At 32.4% G+C, this 12685-nt stretch overlaps 1 protein-coding gene across 1 annotated transcript; it reads right to left on the reverse strand.

Annotated features, from left to right (window-relative positions):
* Positions 1–515: 515 nt before the first annotated feature.
* Positions 516–7059, reverse strand: LOC110032489 (cold-regulated 413 plasma membrane protein 2). The gene is made up of 4 exons (XM_020736139.1): positions 6807–7059; positions 4825–4935; positions 4670–4740; positions 516–1009 (listed from the first exon to the last, which is right to left on the reverse strand). Exons 1-4 carry the CDS (start codon positions 6983–6985, stop codon positions 756–758), a joined length of 615 nt encoding a protein of 204 aa, XP_020591798.1. The 5' UTR covers positions 6986–7059; the 3' UTR covers positions 516–755.
* Between the last annotated feature and the right edge of the window lie 5626 nt (positions 7060–12685).

Genomic DNA, 12685 nt, shown 5'->3' on the forward strand with positions numbered 1-12685 from the left:
TAAATGTGGAACGCGGTTAGAACTCTTGATCCGCGTTTCCAGATAAACGACTTACCTAGATAAACATAAGCTGCCTCAAACACACCGTAAGTAGAATCTATGTTAATAATAGAACATCCTAAGTTGAAACGTGATAAGAAATAACTCATCAATTAAGACTAAACGCACCTAGTTGCCACACTTGACTCACTTAAATCCAGTCATACAAGCCAAATTAGCCATAAATCTTAACTGATCTAATCAGTTGGCCACATAACACCCTTAAGATCTCTTTAACATGGTTCAACCATGATCAATGACATTTGGTTGAAGTTTTGACTCAGGTTAAATGGGTTAATTTGCCCCCATCAAGCGAACACATAACTTATAATCGAGCCAAACACATAAAAAAGGTCAAAATTAAATCAAACCATAAGCCATAACTCTTTACTCAAGACATCAGGAATCTTGTCTCAATTAGATTAATTAATTTGGTCATATTAAAAAATCAAATTCTGCCAAATGAATCAAAATGATTAATTAAGAACATGAAGAATTCTATGCACCAGTGATCGATATATAAGACATAGCAATGAAACATTTTTCACATCCTTAACCGTAGTAGCCCATAACAAATACAAATTTCCACACAGCACAAGACCAACCACCAACCAATTGACCAGACAAGGTTTCTACAGCTGCAAAAGCCCAGAGGCAAAAATTATTCATGACAAAGCAACAAAACACTGCAAGGAGACGGACTTTCAGTACAGAATCTAAATCAAGATGACAATGAGTCCCCACACAGGGTAGACGAGGAGGAGAACTATGCCGATGGTGTTGGATATCCCATTGGTCTTTGTGAACGAATTTCGGAAGCCGCCGGATGCGCGGATGTGTTCCTGTAGGAGGTAGCAGCCGATGATGAGGCATATGATCACTCCTAATATTCCACCTCGGACTGTGTTGGCGAAGAAGCCGGGGGCAACGACGAGCAGAAGAATCAAAGATCCAGGCATCTCCAACCAATCTAGCATCACCAATTCAAGATATAAAGTTTGTTATAGTTGTTTGATTTAATGTAAAATGGCTTAATTTAAAGTAAAAAAGCTTTAGAAGTTTAAGCTAAGATGTTTAATAATCTGAAATAAGCCGGGCTTCAAACCAAGTCAGGTAGCATTGTGGACGAGCAGGTTGGGAAAACAGATTGATAACCACTATGCCCAATCTGACCCTAAATCTTCAAAGGGTGACTAGGTTAGCATGGCAAACAAAAGGGTGTTTGGTAACGCCTATTAACAGGATTTATTGCCGAATATAAGTAATCCAGCCAAACATAAAAGTGGGCAAGTTCCGTTGATTTATGAAATTTCGGATTTGAAGTCCGAATTTTGCCTTCAATTTTTCTTAAATCCGGATTTAATAAAACCCAATGAAGAGGTGGATTTAATAAATCCAGATTTAATAAATGATAAAAAGGTTAAATCCTGCCTGCAATCAGACACCTACGGATTTCTTCAACAGTTGGCAAAGGTTTTTGCCCAATTCTTCTTGCTCCTTTGCACTCCTTTGAAGCTCTCGACTGATATGAATGAAGTCGACAAACCTCACCGCGCGCATCCAGGACTCACACCAAAGACATTTTTTACTCTACCACATCCCAGTGCGATCCCAGGGTTTCATCTCCCTCATAACATTCTTGTCCTTAGCAAACACTAGAAACCTCCTTTTGGGTTGAAAGCAAGAACTTTAGATGAAATGAGTGGGACTCATTTCCAAAAATGTCAAAAGCAGTAGCGGTATGCACATTTCAATTCATCCAAAACTGACCAATACTTAAAACAAAGCAAACTAAACCATTTAATCTTATAGTTTAAGAATTAAAAAAAAAATAGTGACCATGTGGACTAACGGATTTATATTTTTTGTTTACTTGGCGATAGTAGTGATGGAGAAAGGTGCTGAAGCATCTGATGGTCGTGGCGATAGCAATAGTGGTGTAGATAAAATGGCAGATGGCAGCCAATGGTGGAAATAGCAGCGACCAAAAAATAATGATGGCAAAAAAATAACAGTCATGGGACACATGACAATCCAATGACATGTGGGATAAACCAACTTGATCGATGAGATATGATGACAGAGAGTTCATATTTTGAACACATTAAACACAATAAAAATAACTTGATTTATTTTAAAAATAAAATAAAAATTACATAAGTAATTAAATGATACTAAAAAGGCCCCTAGGAAATGGTATGTTGGTTGCAATTTGACTAGGTTTGGTTTTCTTTAGTTCTAAACAATTTTTTATGATCTATAACGCACTTGACGGCCAGCAATGGGTAAAAGGTTGCAGGGAAGGTATTGTTAAGATTGGTAAATTCAATACACATGCCCACTTCCCTTTTGACTTCCTTACTATTATAAAATTGGCAATCCCTTGTATTTCCTAGATTTAGGCATATCAATGGATTAGGTTACAACTCGACTCAATAAGTAAACAAACTGATTTATTACTTGGAAATCAAACTCATTCATAAACTCAATCTGTATATGATCAAGCAATCCAAATCTAGGCTGGCATAAACCAATCACAATAAGATCAAACCAGTTATTTTGTTGGATCTTAAATGGGATAGGTTTATCATATTAAAATAACTAAGATTATATAATATTATTAACAAGTTTGGTTTACCATTTTTGTTTAAATCTAATATTTAGCTTTTGTTTGACTATAATGTTCAAATTCTAGTATTCTAAAATTATATGTCGTATTCTTGATCTTAAATGGGATGGATTTATCATATAAAAGTAACTACGATTTTATAATATTATCAAGTCCAGTTTGCCAGTTTAGTTTAAATTTAATCTTTAGATTTTGTTTGGCTATAATGTTCAAATTCTAGTATTCTAAAATTTGTCTTATGCTTGATCTATTTGATTTGGTAGATTTAAGTTTTACTACAAGCTTAAACCAAAATCTAAATCAAAGAAAACCAAACCAATCAATTTAGTTGATTTGATACAAATTATTGAATTATCCTATTTTTTGCACACCTTTGGACGATTGTATTTCATTTTGTTTCATGTTATCATAAAAACAATCACTAAAATCAATTTTCCCAACAATGACAACTTAAGAACCCCCACTCCTCGTTCTATTCTTCAAATATTCAAATCACTATAATACTTTTGTGGGATGCCTTTTTTATTTTTTTTGTCGTTGCTTTAATTTGTTTAACTTGATGATTGCTAGTTTTTACGGTTGGGTCATGGGCTCTAAATTTTCTCAAAGTTCATAACAAGAACATCAAGCAATATCATGCAACTCTGATTTCAAAAGTAACTCAAATTACAAGGGTGCGCAATAATGATTAAAATAATAATAAGAAAAATTCGAATAAAAGATAACTACCTTAACAATTTAGTTAACAAAGTGGAAGATATTATAGAATACGTTTCTATTTCAAATACCCTTTCCCACCTTAAGATGCACTAAGGATTCATCCATATCTTGCCAGGGGCATTCTTGATGTTAAAGGACTACTATTGTTATTTTGTTAAAAAATAACATAGAGCTAATTTGGAACGCAAACAAAAAACATGATGGATTATTTTAAAATCATTCCTGAAGTGCACATAAGTTATATATGTCTCCCTGTCCTGCATGCCAGCATTTTTTTTTCTTACATACCATTCATCTAGAGATAGCATCGGAAAAAATTGATGATATTCTCTGAATCTTTAACAATAACCTTTTTTAACAATATTTGACGGGTTACCATTACTAACAAAATTTAATATTAAAGGATTGATTCGCATCTGCAAGTCATCCAATTATTTAAGGAACATCATATGGCTTTAGCACTTCATAAATTAGGACATGCATCAGTATTTCTGGTCACAAGATGCTAGAACTACCCAAAAACTACCTCAAATGTCTTTGAAAAATCCTAACGATATGATTCATTCATATGACTGCAATCAACACATACAGACTTGAATTTCAATTTGTTGATTGTTGAACAAGATCCATATCAATGATCACAATACATGCTGAACAGGACTTGATGTTTCAAATATGGTTGTGTTCAAGGCCAATATCAATCATGTTAATCATGAAGGAAAAAATTTATAAACAATAATATGAAATAACTTGTTAAAAAAAATTTAGAACAGTCACCCTATAGAGGGCAACACGATATGCACAAGCAGATCATGGTGTATGCTTCTTTTTAAATTTATAACCTCTCCAACTACTAAAGCATAAATCCCTGTCTTAATATATTAAAAGAAAAATTAAAATAAGTGCACTAGCCACATGGTCTGCCAAGTAAGAGCACCTCAAAGGAGGGGCTTGGGCTGTTATAAATTTATGGTTATGTAATTACAGATCTCACACCTAAACTTTTATATTTACATACACAGCACTCAAATCTTTAATATCACATAAAAAATAGCACTATTGCTACTTTTAAAAGTGAAAGACCCTTTTTCATGCACAGATATAAAGCACCAAAGTGCTATATATGTAAATATGAAAGTTTAGGTGTGAGATATGTACATACATATGAAAGTGATTTTTTTGTCATTTAGATTATTATTTTAAAAATATTGTCATTATCAGACAAGTTCATATTTTGGCAGTGCTAATGAGCAGTTTTCAAATGATTAATTTGAAAGGAACCTGGAAAGTGTCGAGGAAAGAAGAGACGCAACACTACAGCAATAAAGGCAATCCATCTTCCGACCTCACCTCTATCATGAAGAAAGAACAGATTGTCAGTGCTTCTAAATAAACAAGAAAGCAAAAGGTAGAGATCTAAAAGGGCATCAAATCACCTCTCAAGAAAGAAAATAGTACTGGCGGGAAGACTCAAGAATATGTAAGGAACTAAAAGAGCTGTAAGCATATTTGTCTTCCAGTTTGTCCGGTCCAAAATCAACAAATATCTGTAATTGAAAATTCAGACAAAACACATTCATATAAATTTAGAATAATCTCAATAGATTCATTCACAACTATCACAATCGTAGTAGGCATTGTTAAAATGTATAGTTAGCTGTGAGCATGATGACAAAGGCAATCTTTCAAAACGAAAATATTGCCTACTTAAAAGGTTTATGAACTTCAAATATTGATAAAAATAACTAAAAGATAAATACAGATGAGAACTGTCCTTTTCAATTCTCTTTCAACAAAATAGAGCCCAAGTTTCTTCATCAATCATGCAGAACTTTTGACGACAAACTTCTTGTATGGAAAGCCAATTCCTAAACATGCTAAATGGAGCTTCAGCAACCAAGACCATTATCTTTGATACACGGGGGAATAAAAAGAACAGCTTATCAAATTAATATTTATATTTTTACAATTAAAAAGTAAGGCAACATAAATATAATATCAGTTTGCTCTAACTAGCTGAAATAACATTCGACCTTACGTGGTGTTTAGTTGCAACTTAGATTTAAATTAAATAAGATTCATCAAATCCGATAAATCCGGATTTATCAACTCCAGTCAAGGAGTTCACGCGGAATAAATCCACCTCTCAATGGGATTTACTAAATCAAGAATTACATCAAAAAACAAAAATGATGAAACACGATATTTAATAATTTTTTTTTTATGTTTGGCTTGATTTAAGTTAAATTCATGGCTAAATCCTGTTAATAGTAAGCCGCCAAACAACCATTTATTCAGAAGTAAAAACAAATAAATAAATAAAAATTGGCTGACACACCAACATTATGAGCGCCATGCGACCTAGATCCAATTATCAGTGGTAAAAATATGCCACGGCTCTGTATGTTGAGGAACGCCAATGTGGAATCTTTACTCACCAACATAGACTTTCAGCGATGCCATAATGAATAAAAAGGAAAAAAAGAAATGTCATCGTAGCTAATGCAGACTTCGTGTAATTAACTCTAGTAATCGGTACTATTTAAAACAAAGAAATGAACATATACTTGACACGATGACAAAAAGAAAAGTACAAAAGAAAATTTCATGAAAGCATTTTGTGAGCAAAACACAATTACCTTTTTTGGGTCCAGAAGGGGAAATGGTATGTAAGTTGAATTTTTTTCTTTTTAAAAAGAAAAATTAGAAGTAAAGTCCATGCTCATCTTATCCAACATTACAGCGTCAACCGCCAAACTTTCAGAGAGCAGATATCCCACATGATGAACATGTCAGGTAAGAACTAATTAACAATGTATGTTAGGGAAATTGCTATGAGACGTTATAAATTTTTATTTAAAAACAGATTAAGAAATACACTAGAAGACATTCGCATGATCATTTAATTTCAGAGAAATGCAAAGGATACTCTAACGGAAAGAACGCTTCAATCTATGTTTCCACGTGCCGGATTGCTTATTAGAGAAAAGCAAATCCAAAAGAATTTGATACATCCACAATTTTTCTTTCATTTATATCGCATTTCAGAGCCACAGCCTTCGATTTCCATTTCTTGTGGAAATCGGGGTATTGGGAGAATAATGGAAACCTATAGATACAGCCACAGACTTCAATTTAAGGGTTATTGTGAGAATAATGGAGATTCTCTTTTAGGCAAATTTTTCTGCTTCTACAACATAACAATCATGATTCCGCCACTAGAAACAAGAACATAACTACAATCACAAATCAGTAATTCATACTCTACTGCCATTTTATGCAATAATTTATTTCTCGAATGGCGACTATTGCTCGGAACAACAGTTCTCATTCAAGTAGCTGTACTCGCAATCGAAAAACATAATCTCCTAATCAAACAGCGGAGACGAAGAAGAACAAACAAGAACTATAATCTCACATTGCGGCGAAAGAGGCCAAGAACTTGAGAAAGTATGTTCCGAATCCGAGGCCGCTTCCGAGCATGAAGGCGTGATCGGCGAGGTTCTTGGCAGCCATCCCGAGCTCACGTAGATCTGAATTAATGAGATCGCTGCTGATTTGATCCGTCTTCATTGCTAGATACCCTAATTTTCCCATTCTTACTCGCCAGAGAGAGCAGACTCGAAGAAGAAGAAGAAGAAGAAGATGTTGATTTACCGACTCTTTGGATGCTGGCACGCGTCTCTCTTATTTAAGCGCGACGAGAACTGTTCTCTCTTTTATCGTTTTACAATTTCATGATTTTTTTTTTTTTTTGGTTTTTATTTACCAATCATTTTAAATATATAGCTTTTTAATTTTTTCTTTCCCATAAGGTTTTAAATGAAAATTTTAATTAATAAAATGCTAGATTTAAATTTTTTTTATGATTAAAATATTAAATTCAATATTTTGGGTGAATTTTATGTAAAAATCTTTTTTGTTAATTTTTTAATGAATTGTGCGACCTATTTTGGGAAAAAGTCTTTGTATACGACGTGGTGCCTAATGGTTGACTGTTCGGACGTGCATTATCCAGACGTAAAATTTTCTCCTAATTTGTGAGTTCTATTTTTTTGCTTGTTTCACTTGCTTTAATAACCCTAAACATAAAAGAAAAAACCAATGCTCACTTACATGAAATTTTTTCGCATTTCATTCTTAAATATTTCCTTCGATTTCGTTTGCAAGGTAAATTTGGATTTAATAAATTTGATTGAGAGGAGGATAGATATTTTATTTGCTATCTGTCACCTCCCAAAAGAGGTTTTTCGGGGTGATGGGCAGCCCGGGACTTAAACACTGTTCTTCGGCCCTACACCTAGCCGATGTTGGATTTTTTGTTTATGACATTTTTCTCCACCCAATCACGCGATGACCACGTCATGTATCGGCTCCTTTAAGGGTCCACATAAAGATCAGGTTTATTGAATTTGATAAATCTTATTTAATGTAAGCCAAATGTTTGATTTAGTTTAACATTTAACTCTTATTTGGATTTAAAGTCAACTAAAATAGATATAAAAAAAATGAAAGTTAATTTATTTTATTAAAAAAAGCAAGCATGTATAATCAAACTTAATGGATAAGAAGATCATAATTTTTAATTCGTCAAATTTTCATTACATTACATTATACACCCTCAATGGGCATGTTCCTAATTAATGCTAATTTACATTCTAAACCTCCTAGAAAACTTAGGACCTATTTGCGGCAGCCTATAAGTGTGAACGCCGCCTCAACTTTTGAAAAATACGTCGGTAGCTTATCCGAAAACATATTTGGGCATTTACACTAAACGCAGGTCGCGGGTCGAACCGTCTTCATGTCGGGTTTTAGGATAAACTGTTTATATGGATAAACACAAGCTGTCCTAAACATACCCTTAATCAAAACATTTTAAAATTTGAAACTTTAACCATCAATATAAAATTTAATTTGAAGAAAGCAATAATCGATAATTAGACATCTAATAAAAAGACAATTCATTATATTCACAATATCTTATCTCATATAACTTAAGTTGATCAGAACGTGAACATTTATCGTAACAGCAATATCCTCAAAATTATCCGCCCATAAAAAGAAAAAAATAAAACAGGTGTCAGGAAAATAAAGACAAGGGCGCGGCCACGCGTTTTGCATGCATGGCGGCCTGATGCGCTGTGTTGACACGTCGTGGATGCCAGCTTTTTTATCTTTTTAGAGTTATTCTTAAGTCGAATTCAAAGCTACGTCTGAATAACGGATGCGATATATGTAAAATTTCATTTCTCTTTTTTAAGTTTGTTTAGGGAGGATGTGCCTACTACATCTCAGTTTTATGTAGTTGGGTAAACTTTTTAAAAAAGTTGCAGCTGAAAGTTACGTTTTTTCACCGGTCATGACTAGGTGTGGTGCTTACTTTTTAAATGGTGTTCAACTTTAAAAAGAAAAAAAAAATTGAAAATCTGATTATTTTTCTTCACGGTTGTTTTATTAATAAGCCAGAACTGCCTCAAACGCATCCTTAGTTGTCAATGTGGCATATCACGTAATACTGTTAATGATCTGATTTTGAATTGAGTGGGCTCAAAATCGGCTAAAAAAAAATTGGTTCAAAATTATAGCTCGTAGATTGGATCGTTCATTTCAATCTGAGATAAAATTCGAATCAATTTTCAAATGATTAACGATATTCGAGCTAAATTCAAAACTCGATATGCCAAATTTGGCTCTTGTACTTGAAGTTTGAGATATTCAAAATATTTATCATATTTTTAAAGATAAAATATTTATTATTTTTTTAAAATAAACTTATGAAAATCCGTGGTTGCATGAACCGTTTCCTTCGTCATATACTCAATTAAGAAAAAGAGGAAATTACAAAGAGATCACCTCAAGCTTACCATACACAAATTCATCAATTTTTGAAATTCTCTAAAACTCCCAACACATATTTTTCATTTTTACCAAACTTTTAATAATTTGATCGTGACACGTAAAAATATATTATATTGGTTCGGTAATTCAACAAAAACACTGCATTAACTTGAAAATATCAATATTTTCGAGTGATCTGTATGTAAACTATATCAAAAAAATCACCGCATTAATTCGAATCTAGTTTTAAATTCGAGTTAATTGTCACAATGTTATGATCTTACTTGCATGATTAGCGAGACATTAGTCGAAAAGAAAAGAGAGAGAAAGAGAGGGAGAGAGTGAAAAGAAAGAAGGCATTGAGGTTCTACAATTATATTATAGTTGATTAAGCATAAAAAATGTCCCTCAAAGTGATATTTTGATCATGGCTTTATAATGTTTTGGATGGTTTAGGAATACTATAGTGAGTACATAAAAAAAAAATTTAGTAAAATGCCAAAATAGTGCTAGACTATTCACATGATGTCGTTTTAGTATCAGAGTTTATGGAAGTATCAAAATAGTCCCATACTAATTAAATTATGGCTGAAATATTCTCAATAGAGGACTACTAGAGCTTTTTAAAATGTTTAGAAACTGTTTGACACTTCTATAAACTCTATGACTAAAACAATGGTATGTCAATAATCAGGGTCTATTTGATGTTTTTAATCTAAGAAAATTATGATGAACTAGGTGGGCTCATATTGATGTAGTTCAGCTTATGCAAACTTTGGGCTAGTTTATAATGATCTACACGAATCTATCTTTTATCATTACGGTATGATCGAGTCGCCCTACATTGATCTAAGTTGACCTATAAAAACTAACTATAATGTTTATAGTACATCTTAAATTAGCAATAAAAAAAGGTTAAGTCCTTGATTACAATTGATTTTAATTATAAACTATCATTGTTAAAATCAATATTTCAATAAAAAAATAAAGAACTAATTTTAACAAAGGAATTTCATGCATCTATTAAAATCCATTTCCACTCAATTAAACTTAAACCCATTTTAAGAAAATGTAAAATGGGTTAAAAATATTGAAAAATTGATAAAGAGGTTGGATGCTTTTTTACTTTATAGGGGAAAAATCTAGTACATAGAGAGAAATCATTTATGTTTAAGTGATCATGTCATTTTCTATTTTATTTTTTCTTATTGTGTTAGAGTTTTAAGTGTGAGGAAAAAAGAGAACAAATGCTTGTATGTTGTATTAAATTTTGTCACATTCTATGTAAATTTTGAAGCATATTATGCATTCATGCATGGGTAGGCCATGTCAAAGGCTTTTAGTCATTCATTTGGTAAGAAACTCGGATAGCCTTGAAGGTGGGAGTTCGATGTGTTAGCTAATCAATGAAGGTTTAGACTGGTTTTGAGATTGGTTCATCTTAACATTTGGAGTTATTTAAGATAATTTTCCTTTAAAGGTTTAGATTGGTTTTGTCCAAAACTTTTGTAAGGTTTTGCAAACATAGAATAAGTTTTTCAAAGTGACTTATAATGTCATGTAACAAATGATGAATTTCTTAAACACATAATTTCATGTACCAATTTGAATATTAATGACTATAATTTTTCAGGCACTTACATCCCTTTTGATATTCCACTGACCTTTCATATTCTTGATGTTATAAAATTTATAAATTTTCATGAAATTTTAGGATGGAAAGCATAACATTTTATAATATAAATTATTAGGTCACTATTTTTAAACATAGCTTGGTGACTAGTTTGTCTTATAATTCTCTTTGGTGAGATTTTTGATATCCTTCTTTTAATGAAAAAAATGTAATTTCTAGAAACTTCGTTGTTTAACAATGATTGAATGACATTGAAATAGATTTTTTTGGTTTGATTGGTTTATTTCATTTTTTATCCATCTATTTCCTTATCCAAGATAACAATACAACTCTTTCTCTGCCTACGTTAATTTTGGTATTGCAATATATGATAACTTACATTTTAAATTTAATGGATATTTGTTGTTGTGAAAAACGACGACAATAAAGTAAAAAATGGAACGAGAAAAATTGCATGCAGAAAAAAACATCAGAGCGAGACACAAAGATTTGTGTGATTCGACAAGTTTGCCTACGTCCACGGAGCTGCAGAGGATTTTATTTCTTTGAGGAATTATACCATCGAACACCTCGTCGTTTTCAAGAAAATCTCTATTTTCTTATCTCCCTTCCTCTCTCTTTCTCTCTTAGAGGACTTGGCTTGACCTGACTTGCTTATAACAAGTCATAAGAGGCTATTTATAGAAACCAGGAGTATGATAGGTGGGAGGTAGATTAGCGATAAATGTGATGTGGTAGGTGAGCGGTAGGTGGGAAGATAGGTGAGCGATAGGTGAGATTCTTAATTAGGATGCTAATTAAATTGTGGTGGATAAAGTCTCCACATTACCCAACAAAGATATTGCTAAATCACACGATAGGTTGGATGACCTATTGCTCATCTTTTTCATCCTAAAATTGGGAAGGGAAAAAATGCAAAGCATTTCAATATTGTTCATATGCATCAACCAGATATTCAAAGTTGAGATTTATAATCTGAATGGAGTACAATAAACAATTCAAATTGTCTTAGAAGAAAAATACATATGTAATAACTTGCACCTCACATACAATGTTAGTCTCTACCTCCAACTGCTAGGATGTGTTGTAAGCGTAAATTTCAGCAGATTTATCAAGGCAAAGCTTTAAGAAAGAGGGTATAATCATTGCAGCCATGACCATATAATCCTTTCCATTGACTGAAATTGTACAAGCACATCTTATCATCGCAAAGAACTTGAATTTTGAAGCACAACAAACAGTGGTTAATATCACTTCGATAATTCTACATTTAATTATAACGATAAAAATTTCTCCACCCCTGATTCAAAGTATATTTATTTCTGCAAAATTGGAAAGCAAATATAAGCAGTCTGATTAAAAACAATCAATTGTCAAATGAGATACAAATTATGAAAACAAGCTAAATCAGATTAAAAGAAAAAAAGATAAATATTTTGTAGTAGAGCAGAACGAAAAATTGAACAGAGAAAAGCTAAAAAATAGAATTGCATATACACTTCTCCCAACTTTTTAATTGCAAACTTGACTAAAATCCAGTTTGTTTTGTCATAGACAATTGTACAAGCATTTTCTGTGCCATTGTCATTTTCGTCAATTTGGCAAGTAAAATAAATGTTTCTTCTCTGTTTGTGACTAAGTTTTGAGTTGTCTTATATTTTGAAATGTCGTGAGGTATATTTTTTTTTGTTTGAAATTTTTGTTTTTTTTGTTTTGGTTTTGTTTTTGTTTTGTTTTTTTAACATGCAAGTGTATGCAGTAGATAAGCATAAAAAGAAAAGCAGTACAAAAGCACAAGAAAGACTGTAAAACGCTGTAAACTG

Source organism: Phalaenopsis equestris, unplaced genomic scaffold, assembly GCF_001263595.1.
Source record: "Phalaenopsis equestris unplaced genomic scaffold, ASM126359v1 Scaffold000951, whole genome shotgun sequence".
NCBI lineage: Eukaryota > Viridiplantae > Streptophyta > Magnoliopsida > Asparagales > Orchidaceae > Phalaenopsis > Phalaenopsis equestris.